Consider the following 16,794-nt stretch of genomic DNA (forward strand, 5'->3'; position numbering starts at 1 on the left):
AATTTTCCCTGAGAACTACATACAATGAGTGTATTTGGATCATATTTACTTCCAGCTCCTTCCTTTAATGCCTCCCAGACCTGCCCCCAACTTCCTGACCTCTACGTGCAGCTATCCTTAAATACCTATTAACTGTCTTCTATGTGGTCCATATACTCCTGGGCTGAAGCCAGCCATGAATCCTAGTTGCTCTAAAGCTTTCCTATCTGCAGCACAGAGACGTCAGGGAACTGACAACCTACTCTTCAGATGTAGCTTAGACACTACATTCACTGAGCCCCTTAATGAACGGAAGCAGCAGCTCTGAATCTTGGCTGTACAGAGACTCTTCCTTTTGTTCACAGACTCCAGTCTATGCAATGCTACACATGAAACTCAGTCCAGAGCTGTTCTGGACCACACATTGGCTAGTATGTGTGAATTCCATAAGTTAGAGATTATAAGTGCTATGTTTAATAAAGCTATTCAAATGTACCCCAGAAGTCTAACTTACCCACTTCAGCCTCTCTGTATGGCAATAACACAAGTCACCATAGTCAGCCTCTCACCTTGACTTGCACATGCAATTACAGCATACATGCAGAGATGTGCTCACATACATGTTTTCAGGTACCTAAGCTTTCATTACTCTTTCATAGATAACATAGAAGCTCCATTTTTAACTAAAGAACAGTGAGGCTGTTTCAAAGTGCCCATACCAGTATACATCCTTCAGGGGTTCAGTAATACTGCAATTATTCCATTTCACTGAAAACACCGATTATCGACATACTGGCTTGAGACATCCTACTGTGTAAAAAGTATTTTCTCGTTTATGGTTTGGGCTTATATTTGCCCGCAATGTAATAATAAAATTCATTTTTTCCGTGTACTTACCGGCCATATGTATATTTTCTTTAAGTTGAGATTTAGAGTTTATGAGTCACAGATATACCTAGATATGTGTATAGGTCTTCAGAAAACATAATATGCACATATTTATTGTATTTTCTGGGTTGTCACCTCACATCCACATTATTATACTCTAGCCTATAGAAGCCATCATTTACAAAGAGACATAATTGGAACAAACTCCTGATTTCTAAATTTCAGATTTGGTTCTGGTACCATTTTCTATGGAAAGGCACAAGGCTAATCTGAAGAAAGGTTAACTGAATGTTAGGTTAAGTACAGAACAAAAAGAAGAGCCTAAAGAAAATTAATGTACCAGAAAATAAGAGTATACTTTGAAAATAATTATGAAGCCATGTCTCAGGACCAAGAGCCTGGGAAAAGGGGGGAGGGGAGAGGTGGTACAGTACAGTCAGGGAACCTGTATGGACCCAGTCTAGGCCCTCCGTATGTTATAGTGCAGTCAGGGAACCTGCATGGACCCAGTCTAGGCCCTCTGTATGTTACAGTACAGTCAGGGAACCTGCATGGACCCAATCTAGGGCCTCTGTGTGTATGTTACAGTACAGTCAGGGAACCTGCATGGACTCAATCTAGGCCCTCGATATGTTATAGTGCAGTCAGGGAACCTGCATGGACCCAGTCTAGGCCCTCTGTATGTTACAGTACAGTCAGGGATCCTTCATGGACCCAATCTAGGCCTTCTGTATGTTACAGTACAGTCAGGGAACCTGCATGGACCCAATCTAGGCCTTCTGTCGGTATGTTACAGTACAGTCAGGGATCCTTCATGGACCCAATCTAGGCCCTCCGTATGTTATAATTATACAGCTTGGTCTTCTGGTGGGGTTCCAAACAGAAGGGGCAGTAGCTGTTTCTGAGGCTTTTGCCTGCTTCTGGGACCCTTGTCCTCCTACTGGGTTCCCTTATTCAGCCTTAATATGACAAGGTGTGTCTAGTCTTACTGCAATTCGATAGGCCATATTTGGTTGATACTGCTGGGAGGCCTGTCCACTTTTGGAGGGAAACAGGAGGAGTAGATTGGGGGCTGAGGGTGGGAGCAACTGAGAGGAAAGGAGGGAGGGGAAACTGATCAGAATGTAGGATATGAGAGAACAATTTAAAATAAACAAATGAATTGTATTCCTGTGAGATTAGTAAAGGCTCTTATCCTCTACACCTCCTCTTTGATACAAGTCTTAGTATTTTGTAATGAATTAATTAGCTTGACTGACATTAACTGACACTGTGTTTGTTAAAACTGAGCTTTGTTGGATAATAACCCTTGATGTCTCCCACTAAGCAGATCATACATTGTATGTATATTATATAGTGAAATATTTTTAAATGAACAAACTTAGAAAACAATTTTCATCAAAGTATCATTAAAACCAATGATACAGCTGATAAAATCATGTAGGTGACAGGTATTGTTACCATGATAGAACTATCTTGTTTCAGAAAAATGTGCTTATATCTTTTAGTAAAAATTCACTGTTTATGAATAACCTTAAAATAACTGCTTATAGTTATTTGTTATATAACTATATACAGTTATATAAGCTTACATCTTATAATTTTATATGCAGCTTTTTATAGCTCATCATAAGAAATGTCTAATTTTTTAAAAAATACCCATAAACCATCAAGTAACCAATTAGCATAATTTTGGTTAATTTAATTCAGAATAAATGATCTCTCAATCTATACAAACAAAAGCCCCAGTCAGACTGTCCATATTACTTTTCTCAGTGACACTGTACTTGTTAAACTATGAGTTTGTTCAATGTAAAAGTCTTATTTTTAGACCTTTGAGTCTAAAACTTTTTCCATTAAAATCAGCATTGTTACATATTTTTCAGGGCTATGAATCTGAATCATACTTAAGATCAATTCCTAGAAGAGGCGTCATTTAGTTAAATTAAGTTAGACAGACATAGGACACACACTGTGTAAATGCTTAAAACAAGTGCCAGTCCCAAAAGTGACATGGTAGCAGGTATTTTTCCACAGCTGTTAATCGTATCCTATGTATATAAGACATATGCCTAAAAAAATCTTGTTCCTTGGTTAGAATTTCCTTGATAATAATACTAAACCATTTTCATTGTATTTTCCATTCCATAAATTATACTTAATATACATTTTAGTGTTTGTTTAGAATATCAATTGATGCAACAATGCACCTGAACTGACTAAAAATCAAGTGCCAGTTACAGCTGCTAAGTCCAGTTTTCTTGGACTGGGAATGGAGCTGACTGGTAGAATATTCAGACTACATCAGGTCCTGGGTTCAATCCTTGGCATGGCAGAAGACAAAGACTTCTCTATGCAAGGCAAAGCAACAAAGTCTATAGGTAAACTATAAAAATGAAATCCCTGACATTTCATTACAGCGGTTGAGCAAACCAAGCTAATTATAATGTATGCATAACACACACACAAACAGTATTTACTGTAGTGAGTAAGAACATACATGAACATCCGTCCTGTCGGCAATCCATTTTGCTAGCTGTTCAGCTGCAAATCCAATTCGTTGAAGGTCAAAAGTATCAGCTCTCTTGGGTCTGCCTTTTGAAGGAAAATGCATGAATGTGGGAGCAGAGTTCATGTTGAGCTGTAAAGCAAGTGGTAAAATGCTAATTATGACAATGTCCAGCATCTGATAGTTAGTCATCCAACATTTTATATATTTTGTGTGAATTTCCAAAAGTAAGAATTTATTAGGAATATATGCATGGCTTCCTGAAGCTTAATTTCTATTTTTATTCATTTTGATGCACTATTAAGCAAACAGAATAGCTGAATTTGCTTAAGCTGCCTGAACTGTCGCATTTAACACACTATTCACATTGCCTGCTCAGTATTTTGACTAGTTTTTCATTCCTTGTCTCTCTAGTTGTTTATGACTAAGACGATGCAAAGTGCCTAGAAGTACGGAACAGACATCAAGGGCTCTGTCAGCACGTGGACTGCTCGGCTTCTTCAGCAGTCAGTGGAGCTGGGCAAGTGGGCACACTAAAGGACCGATTAAAACACATTACCTACAAACCCAATTTCCTATTGAAAAGCAAGACTGTTCTCCATCAACTGTTCCTCACGTGTGCTACTGCAAATGCCATCAAGTGCTTGTTACTCATCGCCACATATCTTAAGCACTGCTGGTACGGAAGGAGGGGTAGGTCTCGATTTGCCCTGGTTTCTCTGTTTGTTCGCCACCCCAAAAGCTGTCTTATTAAATTTAAATGGCCACTGTTACATGGTGATTACACCATGAGAGTTCTTCTTTGAGCTCCATCCGTAAGGGGAGGATGTACAGTTATATAAAAAGGCTGTTTCTCTCTTCATTCCTCCCAGCTCTGCCTCCAACAGCTATATAAACACGAGAGCACTTGTCATATGCTGACACACTAGGGTCCGGCTGCTCCGAATCTGCAAACCAGCCAGCACACTGGAAATTGTATTTCCCTAAAAGATAGCTGGAGATTACCTTATTGCTGTTTCTTTTCTTGTTTTTCATTTGTCTAGCCTAATTTTTCTTCTTTCTATACAATTTAGATTTAGCCAAATTCTGCAAAAATAATGTAGTATGAGAAGGACAATGGATGCTAATGTTATTATTAATTTATATACAATAGCAATTATTTTATAAGCACATATCATGGACACAACAATGTTTCTTCACCCATTAACATCTTTTTCTAATAATCATAAATGTTACATTCCCTGTCTATACAGAGACAGATCACAGTATGATCATGAAATCAAGCTGCTCCGCTATGAAGAAGGAAACTTAGACTGCATTGGACTTTGGACCTGAGCCCACCATCGCCATCATAACAATGCTGCAGAACTGTCCCTGGAAAAGCGACTCCTTAGTAACTGTTATGTGAATAATCTTAATAGAAAATTGTAAAAGTTCAATATGAAACTAACCTATAAAACCTGTTTTTATTGCAAAGACCTGACAAAGTCTAACATATCACAACATATATCATACAACACAAAGCATATCATAATATATTGTGTGTGTCACTCACACACACACACACACACACACACACAGAGTGTACATGTATCATACAGGAATCTTCTCTCACTTGATATAATAACTCCTGGAGAACAGAGAGAGGCTGGGGAGACCTGGGTGCTACCTGGAGACCTAAGACTTAAGGATTCCCAAAGGCCTTCCAGATGGTTATAAAAGCAGAAGCAACTGCCTGCAGAAAAGGCTCTGACAACAGAGCTGTTGGAAGGACACTGTCTAACCTGCCAAGCTGCCACGCATCACCACTTACCCACACTGTAGCTTGAAGTCACCTGTGCTCCTGTAAGCAAGCCCTTACCCATGTCCTATAAGTAATCCAGTGAACACACTGATTTTCAAGCTGAGTTTCTGGAGAATCCTCTGAGCAGTCATCAGTTCGCTATCTCAAGTAGGGAGGAGATGTTTGCTTTTATCTTCCCCAAAAAGGCCCATACAAAAGGTTGACACAAAATGTGTTTGTGTGCTAGGACTGTTATCTTATTCCACACCCTAATAGATTATCACTTTAATACCATCTCTGGCAGGTTCCTTGAGAGGCAGCCCTAATGAATATGTACTTAGCAGGCACTGCTGGGAACAGAAGCACCCACAGAGCCACAAGTAAGACAGAACTCTCAGTGATTACTAGCATCCTTATACCCAAAGCCATGTTTCTGCCTATTGAGAAGACTGTTCATGTGGGTACATTACATGTCTACAAATGCTGTTGTACAAAGTAGGTAACTTAAACAAAAAAAAGTTTATTTTCTGATATTTCTGGAGATGAAAGTCCAAGATCAAGGTGAATGACAGGGCTAGGTTTCTGGGGACGCTCTTCTTTCTAGCTTGCATGAGACTTGTTCCTGCCTTTCCCACTGCCTGTGTCTGAGCACATATCTTCCTGTTATTTCTTCTTCATAGAAGGATGAAAGTGATTAGTGACTCATCCTCAGACCTCCTTAAATACTCTGTCTCACATAGGGTCAGAGGTGATTTATAGCTTCAACACCGGCATCTGTGGTAGAGATCTAGGCCATAACAGAGACATACTTCTGATAACTATGGAGTATGTTACAGATAAAAGTGTCTGTGGAAGAAGCAAGAATATCTAAGTGGGATCCTCAGCTCAGCCACCTGCACCCATGCAGAGCCACACAGCGGTACCCAGTACCTGTCTGGGGTGCAGACACGCTGACACCATACACATTTGCACCAAATTTTCAATATTCAGGGTCAGAGAAAAACCCTATCTGAAAACCAAACACAAAACAGGATGAGGAAGTCTCAGCAGAAGGGGATGCTTTCTGAGTTTAATGGCCCGCTCAAGCAAAGACACAGAGAGCTGAAAACAGAGACCTGCCTGCACACAGTAGTCCTGACACCAACATGGACGTGCATGTATATTAACACATACATCATGCACACATATTCGCACAATAATACACACATAAGCATTCATATGCACATTTACACATGTACATCACACACATACATAAAATTAAATAAGCTGTACTTAATACTCTATGAAATTCCATAAGCCTGTGTGAAATACTGCCTAACCAATATGTAATATCAAGTTAAGATTAACTCATGTGTTGGGCCACTTTGTGCTAAAAAAGCACATTTCCTTTAAATAAATTTTTTACTATGATAAAAGGACAAAAGACATTTAATGATGGGATTAACAAAGTCTCCAAATTTCAACTCTATTTTAACTACAACATACTACTTATTGTACTCAGTGATTTGTATTTTATCATGCAATCAATTTTTTTTTCAAAAATAACTGCTATGCATTTCAAAAAAACATAAGAGTTTTTACCTGTTGAAAAACATCTGTTCCTTCATCATAGTCCACCATTCCAAAAAACAGTTTGTTGCAAAACGCAGATGAGTAACGCCAGGAATTAGCCAGGATTTGATATTCTTCATTAGCCTGCCTGGAACAGATAATGGAGCAGAACAAAAACATTTTAATGTGCAATGACCAGAGCCATTGCTACAACAGGCAACTCTGGGGTAGAATTAACCAATTACTGTGTAGACTGTCATCTCATTAGAACGAGTATGAAACAGAGTAGCAAACTACTCTGCTGTATATAAAAGAAGAACAACAAACACCTTTTAAAAGATGCATATCAAACTACAAGTGAACAGGTCACAAACAATGGATGCTCACTGAATCCCTTCTATTTTTACAGTATCTATATGTGTAGATTGATTTTAAAAAATATAAATGTCTATAATTAAGTATTTATAATTTATGTTATAAATGTTTCTAAATATGGTAACATAACACAAAGGAAGGATTATGTCAAAGCAGAAGAATTGGTGTGTTACTAATTTTTGTATCATAAATCAGATAATCCAGAAAAATCTATATTTAAGGCATAGAAAACACAATGGTTTTATCTGTATTGTTAAGTGCTCATTAAATGGAACTGAAACTAATAAATGTTGTAATTGTAATATGAGCTAATGCATTACCTTTCACAGCAAGGAACTGAAGATCAATTTAGTGAATATTATTAATAGCTAGACACATGGGACCATCAAATCCTAAAGATTATAGAAAGGAGCAATAATAACAGGCTCTGGCCACCTGTCTGTAAATAGTGGATCCATGGCAGAAACAGAGGGTATTATTCAAGTATTTTGTTTAAAAAACATTGTTATAAATATCAAATATAGAAAAATGTAAAATCATTTAAGAATGGGCATTCTTGTGATAATAAAATCTATAAAATAAACATGCACTAATATAAAATATGATAAGTGGGAACAAAACCATGTTTTTCATTTTCCAACATTTATTGAAACATAATATAGTAGTTTGTGATGAAATGTCCTAAAACAAGGATGCCGTATTTCCTTAGCTCATGTTACAAGTTGGTCCAGGAATAGCAGTCTATCAAATAAGCATATATGTAAAAATTCAACCCACAAACCTATGACTTGAAAAACAATGTGCAAATGACAAATGCAAAATCTCTGACTTCAAGAAGTGTTCCTTAAAGAGAGAAAGATCGCACAATAACACCAACTGCCGGGTTCTCTGAAGCCTTTAAAAGTCTGTGAAAAACTGAAGAATCAAAGGTGAGCTCCCTCTGCTGTGATACTGCTTCTCCACAGTCATTTTACTTGTCTAAGTAACCACTATAATTCCATTACAAAATCCTACACACAAGATGCTCTACAGCAGAACCACATCCATACTATGTTTGCTCTACTTCACAAAAATGCCAGGGCCAGCCCTGCAACATACATTAAATGTTTTGGTTAGAATGTCTTCTCTTTCTTCAAAGTCAGTACAAAGCCTGCCACTTCTGCTAAAGGCACCAAATCTACATCTGTAATGCTTGCTGGTGTCACTCACTGACTGCAACGGAAACTCTTGGCTAAAGTGCAGAAGAATTTACTGAATATACATTAGCTGTTCTATTTGGAAGTATTGATTGTCCACTGCCTGGAACCTGGAAGTTTCATCACGTTTAGCTATTAGTGATGATGAATAATATACTTTCCAACATCACCAGTAAATCATAAATACTGTTTAAGATGCACTTTCCACATAACAAACTCTCAATTCTGGCATGTGACTAAATGGCAACTTAGATTTATTTCACTTGATTTAGGGCCTTTGGAGGAATAACATTGACCTTCTAATCTATCACACTATGAAAATAATTAATTTTTCTCATTTATTTTGGTTTCAATGAAGTAATAATTTGGTTTCCTTTATTACCATAAGAAATAACTACACCTTACAGTGGAGGTAAGGGACAATATGATGACATAGCAGAGACACTACAACCCACCCAGTCTTATTACAGATAAACCCCGTGCTCTGCTGTCTTCAACAGAGCAAACCATCAACAAGAGGCCCGAACTAGGCTAAAGCAATCTATGCTACTTGGCAAATGACTCAATAGTAAAACGAATAATTATAACAAATAAATCATTGAGAGACATGTTTTATAATCACATGTGGACTTGAGAACATAAAGACATTTATACTTGGTATTTTAAGTAGATGCTACAGTAAAGTACAGCTAACACTGTCAAGCTGAAGAGGCCATGGGGAAAAGAACAGACATGCATGCAATGACAGCACATAAATATGAACCATGCACAATACACAACTTTGGGCAAAATTCATATTGGCAAAACAAATAGATGCTTTCTCCTATTTGGGTGTACTGAGTAACAATAGGGCCTAAGAACAAAACTATCTCTAAAACAAAATAAGCATGCTTAAGAAATATGTATTATTAATACCATCTATTCAAAATATAAGTAATTTATCAGAAATATATGTGTCCAATTATATAAAACCCATTATCCCCTATATCCACCAATACTCTAACTTAACAGGGAATTTAAAAATCTAACAAAGACCAAAAAGAAAGGAAGGAAGGAAGCAAGGAAGAAAGGAAGAAAGAAAGAAAGAATAAATGAAAGAAGGAAGAAAGGAACGAAGGAAGAAGGAAAGAAGCTAATTAACTGGAGCCTAGCATGTTTGTCAGCTTGTACTAAAAGCACACTTTTATTGTTACTGATGATTAGTACTCTTGAGGCCTCGTTGTCATTCAAAATGCAAAGCAAAACCACAAACACCAGGAGCCACAAATAAACAACTACATTGTTAAAGGAATCTTCTTTCTGGGGTGGAGGGATCCACCAAAAATGAACCGTGCAAAGCACAGGAATGGAAGGAACGTAAGACTGCTCTAATATGTACATGTGCAGCCTGAAGAGGGCACTCAAGCTGCATGAGAAGGATCTAGTAGTTGAGGACTAACGAGAGGGCACTGTTCTGTTAAATCTCTTCTATTACATTTTCTCCATTTTTTATTAGAGAACAAGGAAAAAAATCACTTAATTCAAATGCTATAATTTTTTACATTATACAATTTCTTAAAAGTTATGTAGAACTAAAAAGGATTATTAACTCATCCATAATTCTATATATTTAATATATTTTCCAAGATGAATGTAGTAATTTTTATCTTTAAAGCATTTTAAGGAATGTTTTAAAAAGCATTCTCTCTTCATAACACTAGATTCATATTAAGAGTATGTCTTTAGTTATGCGTTTATGATGAATTTCTTATACATAAACATATATTACCTAGTTATTTCAAAGTATGTCTTCATAGAATGTCAAATAATTTCAACAATTATTTGCATAGATTTGAAAACAACTGGCCTACTGAAGAAGCTTCTGGTATTACGGATGGGAGAATAAGAAAACATTATACGTCATCTTTGAAAGCTTGTAACTTCTAGTGCTAAAGCTGGTTGGGATGTTAGACTGTGCCTCACTAAGATGACTGCAGCCACATTAAGGGAATATTTACTCCCAGGTGCCAGCTCCAAGGTTTTACTCCATCACATGCTGACTAGCCATTACGTTGGGCCTGAGGACAAAAAGGGTAAGATAATGGCAGGGACATGTAAAGAGGGGCTGTTCTCCTCAAAGCGGCCAGAAGCAGAGTCCTGAAAGTGGAATGGGCAAGTCAAGGCATATTTTGAAGGCCAAGCTCTTAGTGGCATATTTTCTCCTTATATATCCACCAACTATCTATACAAATTTTGAGTCCAGCAAAATCACAGCTATTGTAATCCAGTCTTGCTTGCACGGGATACTGCACAGGGTCTTTACTAAAGGTCTGCAGCCGGTAACTATGTCAATGCCAACTATACGCTTCCTGTATATCTGTGTTGTCTTCCTTTATCAAAGTAAACAGTGAAAGCAACAGGAAAATGTGATTCAGATGAGTGTATGTCCCTGAGTCAGAAATATATAAAATATATACATAGCTGTGAGTGGTACAAACAATTTAGTGACAGACACTTAAATGTGGATGTCAAGACTAGTAACATACAGTAACAAAGAAGCAAACTGATATCCCACTCGCTCAACCTGCAATCTTTTTAAAGTCCATATGTTTAATTCAGAAAGATTATATTACATATAAAGTGAAAATAGTAGTAAACATTACAAAATGACTAAACCAACAGATGAATTATTTTAATGTCTGAGAGTACTAAGAAATAGTTACTTGTCTCAAGATACTTCAGTACCTTCTAGAAACACAGTACTTAAATTACAGGTAGAAAACAATCAGTGAACAAGTCAAAATAATACCAGTAATGATAACATACTGTGATTGTTAATCTTATTAAGTTTAGTGCATGGAAAGATGATCAAATAGCTAGTAAACATACTTCAAGATGAACTTATAATGTTATTCCCATTACGTATACATAGAGAAAGGATCCAGGTAGGCATGACAGCACACACCTTTAATACCAGCACTCTGGAAACAGAGCTGAATGGTTCATTAGGAACTTCCAGGCAGCCTGATCTACTTAATGAGCTCTAGGACAGCTAGATCCACAGACTGAGATCCTGCCTCAAGAAACAAACAAACAACATAGAGGAAGACACCACTGAATATGGTTGTCTTATCCCAAAGACCAGGGACCAGAACATTATAAAAGGAAAGAAGCAGGAAACCATGAGGAGTCCTCCCTTCCCTCTGCGTCCTCTGCTACATGACATGAGCTATGTGCTCTGCCACACTTTCTGCCATCAGCCAAGTTTCTCTTCTCAGATATTTATACATTTGTCATATAAACAAACGTGCTAGGTAACAGAAAAATTAGTACTCAAGGAGCAAATCCAACTGTGGCATGGTTATTTTGAGTATTTTAAGCCAAGGTTGCATAGAGAATTTTCCAACGCATCTACATAAGGTTCCTTGTGCCTGATATATATGGTTTTGCTTTGGGGTAAGGCTTTGTGATACACACACTGATCTTATCCTTGCTCATAGAAGAAATGTGAATAAACCTTAAATAAGTTACCTGTGACTCATAGCAAGAAATAACCACAACAAGAAGAACTCAATCTCAATTGGAGAGAGGTTGTAACTACATCTTTGGCTATATGTATAAAACTATGTTTTCAAATTTCAGAGCCATGTCCAGCACACATCAGAAATTAGCATTTGTAAATAAATTCCATTGAACCTGTGACATGTTGTTAGCTACGAATTTTGGATAATCAGTTCTGCAATGCATGTGTGTGTGTAATATGTATTTTTATTCCAATTTTCCAATTATTTATGCACAGAAAAGTATCAAGAAAGTATCATCAAAGAATGTTTAGGAAAAGGGAGTTTTTTTTTAACATGATCCAGTGTGGGCTGCAGACACAGGTCAAATAGTTTAGCCTATGTTCAAAGCAAAATCAGTGTAGAGAAGAAAAACTTCCCATAAATGAACCGTAAACTATATAACACTACCACCTACCAAGTGCTGTGAGAGTGGGCACACAAGGCAGGCAACATCTGAGTATCAAGACCTGGACTTGAGTATAAGCTTTATAGTTCTAGATGTACAAACCTAGATAAAATGCCATCCTCCCCCTGCATGACAGTGAGTACTCACTCCCTGGAGAGTTGCTAGCAGGTGAGGCATGTCAAATGCCTAAGGTACATGACAAAGGACCATACATAGTTAGTTCTGCCAACAACTAGCTTAAAAGTTGGTGTTTCATGTTTCTTCAGCAGATCTTTCTCCTCTTACTCTCTGCACTGAAACCCAACGTCTTCAGTTCCCCTCCATAAGCCGACTTTATGAGTGAGTGTGTTTCAATGCGATCTTTTGTCTATCTCTGAAACATTCTATACCTAGAGGGCACACATGACACAACACACACTAGAAACATATCCAACAGACAAGAGCATGCAAGCATGGCAGATTAACTTCCAGACATTCTGTATATCTTAGGAACTCCTCAATCCCTTTCCAAACTATGGTTTCTGGTTATTCAAATTCATGATTAGAATGAAATAATAATAAATAATGAAAAAGGCTTCATCAAATTCTCTGCTCTCGTTCTTGATACTTGAGAGTTTAGGTAAATATCAGTTTAAGAAATGTGCACCTGTCAAGTGTCCAGAATTTCATGAATGTTCTGAAATGAAAAACTACAGTCAGATGTGTCCGATCATGGTTCCTTCCAATATTCAGATAAATACTTGATATCCCAACTATTTGTAACCATAAATACTAGTTAAAACACAAATTATCATCTGAAGAAATGAATTTTGAACTACCATAGTAATACCAAACCTCATAGTGAACAGTACAAAGCTTCTGAATAAAATTTTATTCTCTCATTTCTATTCAATATCCTTAGGTAGGGAAATAAAACTGTCATTATGTTAAAATTTAAATAAAAACTACCATGACTACTAAAACATATAAGCCAGCAGAGTGATCCACACACTGTTAATCCCAACCCTCAAGTAAGAAATCAAAGGAAGGCAGATATCTGTGAGCTTGAGGCCAGACTAGCCTACTGGGTCCCATAAAGAATTCTGGGATTACAAAGTAAAACACTGTTTCAAAAACAAACAAACAAAACAAAACAAAAACCAAAGGCAAAAAATGTAGCTTAATGTCAAAATTACTGATAAACAGTTCAAAATAAATGAATGTTTCTTCACTGGGAATCACCAAAAGAGCTACACATAATTTGCTAAACGGTTTCACAAATCCAGGAAACAGCCAAAGCCATGGGAAAATTTATGTATTTGTTTATTCACTTCAACAAATATGATACAGAAAAAATTGGCAAAGGAGAAGAGGAAGGGTGGGTGCCTGAAGCAAAGTTTGAATTAAACAAAATGCTGGCTTCCTAGAATACCCTGTGTAATGTGAGGGGACTTCCTTTACTATAGAGCTGGAGCACCAGGTTTGTGCAACCAGTGAGATCACAGACTCACTGAGAGATGTTCAGTAAGACACATCGTCCCCTATGACAAACCAAAACAATCCTGAGTCCCAGAAGGGCTTCAAGGGGTCAGCATTAACCACCTTGTTTTTACAACCTAAGAGCAGTGAGACATCCTTAGCACTTATGAAATGGAATTACAGCATAACTAATCTGCAAACTGTATGAGCGAGTCTTATCTGAAGAAAGCAATTTCTTTTCTGTCTACCTTTGTTATGATTCTAATAGAAAAAAGGAGTAACTCAACACCTTTAGCATATGTTCCCTAAGAGACAACAATCCACCAGTAAAGTACTGGATAATATAAGTCAACACTGGGTAATCAAGATTCTTATGAATTTAAATTAAGTTACTTCCATAGTAAGGCCTATAATAGTACTAAGTGTGCTAATTAATGTAACTTAAGCTTATAGAAATCAAAGACAGATGCTCAAGTATGATGTATTACTAAGAGTATCTACAGCTGTAGAGATAAAAGTGTAGAAACTTCCAACTTTATTTTGAATGCTCGGCAGCAGCTACCAGGACATTCCTCTGAAGAGAAGTCACATCACTTCAGTCATAATCTCACAAGCAGCAGAGAAAAGTAATAAATCACTCTGTTAGTCTACTTATTTCTATAACGGTTACATAACTTTTTCAACATTCAAATTTATTTTGTCGCCAATATAATCTCTCATTCATTTCATTTAATAAAATCCTTCTAGCCCACCATCCGTGTTCCATGCTCACCAGCATCATCACCATCACTACCACATCACCACTATCTTACATAATAATCTCCACAAAGTGCTTTCAGATTTATGTTCAGATATCTCCAAAGAATAAAACTAGAAGTTGAAACTTACATAGCACTGTGAAATCATAAGTCAACAAATATTATCTAAAAGTCTTTATACTACAAAAACATAAATAAAATGAGTTGTAATAGTAAAGAAATACTGTTCATATTGTTTATGACCATTCTCAAAGGTAAAAGAGGACAAAGATAAGGAATCAAAAGATAAGTAGCATTTTTCACAGGAACTCAGTGTGGTGTGGGAATGGAGGGAATGCAGACAGTTCAGTACAGGACAGTAGAGTCTCGGTGACCTGAGACTCTACAACTCTCGCACTGGGACACGGGGAGAAAGCACATCTGTACTGCACCGACAGCAGCTCAGCACTCCAAGTCCTGTACTCTTGCAAAGGTCAGACCCTTGCTGCTCATTTCATTTGTCACACCAAGGATTGTCATCCTGTTTAGGCTACCATCTATCATGTGACCTCTGTGGCACTAGAGGAATGTCACTGAAGACATGTCACAGTGGGATCTGGTAAGGGATGCAGTGGGGTTTACCTTCCTGAGCTCCCTGGCACACATGGAGATGGCCAGCCTTAGAGGATAAGGGGCCTGAGCAGGGACATTCCATGCATTTGGGAAAGGAGACCATCAGAAAGGAGAGGTGTGAAGTGAAATTCCCAGGCCTGCATCCTGCTGCACACCCTCTGTTCAGGGTGTTGGCCTCTATCATGTGGGCTCCTCCTCACTCTGCAATACTCCTTTCCTGCTCCATCTGCCCTCCCTTCCTTCATCCTTTCTTCTTCTTCCTCCTCCTCCTCTTCTCTCCTCTCTTCTTCTCCTTTTTTATGCTCTCTTTAAATCTTCAGAATACTGTTTAAAACTTTAGTATACACTTTTCAATTAGTCTCCTTTAATTCATGCCATTTTGTTAAAACCATTTAAAACCTTTTTGGTTTATAGCCAGTGAGATGACACAGGCATAAATTGTTTGGCACTAATACTGACTACCTAAGCTCAGTATCCTAGAATCAGTGCCCTAAGTTCTCCTATGATTTCACTGTGCTACGTGTGTGTCTGTGTCCTATCCCCCTACACACACACACACACACACACACACACACACACACACACACACACACACCTTTGTGGTTTGGAGCATTTCTGCCTTTACTATATTAGTTGTTTTCAATGCTATGCAGAGAAGTGGAATTTAGTTTTTCTCTTATGTCTGGTACATTTGTCGGTGTTACTATACTGCCTCCATTTACCCCAGCCCCCAAGAATGGAATAGCACTCTCAGAACACACTGTGCATTGTGCAAATGCTCTACTGATAAGCTACACTCCTAGCCCACCTAAAAGCCACTGCTGTTTGCTCTACACACAGGCCATCTCATCAGCAAAACGTTTAACTGAAAGAATCCGTAACATTTTTATATTGGTAAAAGTAAAAATAAAAACAAATATCCAAGGTTATGATCCAAATAAGCATGGCTAGACACTTGTGCAAAGCCATTCTGGATTCTTGAACACACGGTGCACTAATGAGGAGCTTCAGCATAGGTTGCTCCTATACATCCTATGTATTCTAAATACAAGGAATAATCATGGAGGGTGTGCTCTATGATCTTCAAAGGCCTAAGCCACTACCAGTACCCACTTTTGTGCAATAAACATAGAAATGATGAAAGTAAGCTCACGGACCAACAGAAGATTTCTCAGGAGAGACTTTAAGGCCAATAGAGTATATATGGACACACTTCAAGACATTGAGGGGGTAGGGACAACAATGGTATTTACTAGATCCACTAAAGTCATGATTGAAAATTAAGTCAGGAACAAAGACCTTACAAAGTATGTATAAGGAATTTATGATTACTACATCAAAAATGCTTTCAAAATGGAAGACATGTCACAGAAATAAACCCCACTGCAACAGCAAATAAGCAAATGAGAAAAAAAACATCAAAATCAAGAAAATGACAATAATAAATTCAAAGCTGTCCTGGTAAACTTGAACTGAAAAGATTTCAACTAACCAATTAAAAAATATAGATGGACATGAGGGTTTCAAAACCAAGATGCAATGTTTTCTTTTTTATTTCCCCCATCTAGAATATATCTCAGTGGCAAACATATACAAAGACAAAGAAGATAGAAAATAGTATTCTAAGCAAACAGAACCAAAGAGCAATCAAGAGCTCTGTGATATGTGAGAGCAGGTTCAGAGCCAAAATTAGCAAGAACAGGCAAACAAACAAACCAACAAACAAACAAACACTGT

The 16,794-nt window shown here is 37.5% G+C and overlaps 1 protein-coding gene across 1 annotated transcript in view; it reads right to left on the bottom strand.

The window, feature by feature from the left end:
* TUSC3 (tumor suppressor candidate 3) overlaps positions 1 to 16,794 on the bottom strand; it is a gene marked incomplete at its 5' end in the record, with an annotated part of 141,591 nt that overhangs the window by 66,533 nt on the left and 58,264 nt on the right. The window contains 2 exons of the mRNA XM_080929067.1: positions 3,368 to 3,508; positions 6,741 to 6,858. Coding sequence (XP_080785193.1) covers positions 3,368 to 3,508; positions 6,741 to 6,858 — 259 coding nt within the window. The remainder of the gene's footprint in view (positions 1 to 3,367; positions 3,509 to 6,740; positions 6,859 to 16,794) is intronic.

The sequence above is a fragment of the Micromys minutus genome, assembly GCF_963924665.1.
Source record: "Micromys minutus genome assembly, chromosome: 14".
NCBI classification, from domain to species: Eukaryota; Metazoa; Chordata; class Mammalia; order Rodentia; family Muridae; genus Micromys; species Micromys minutus.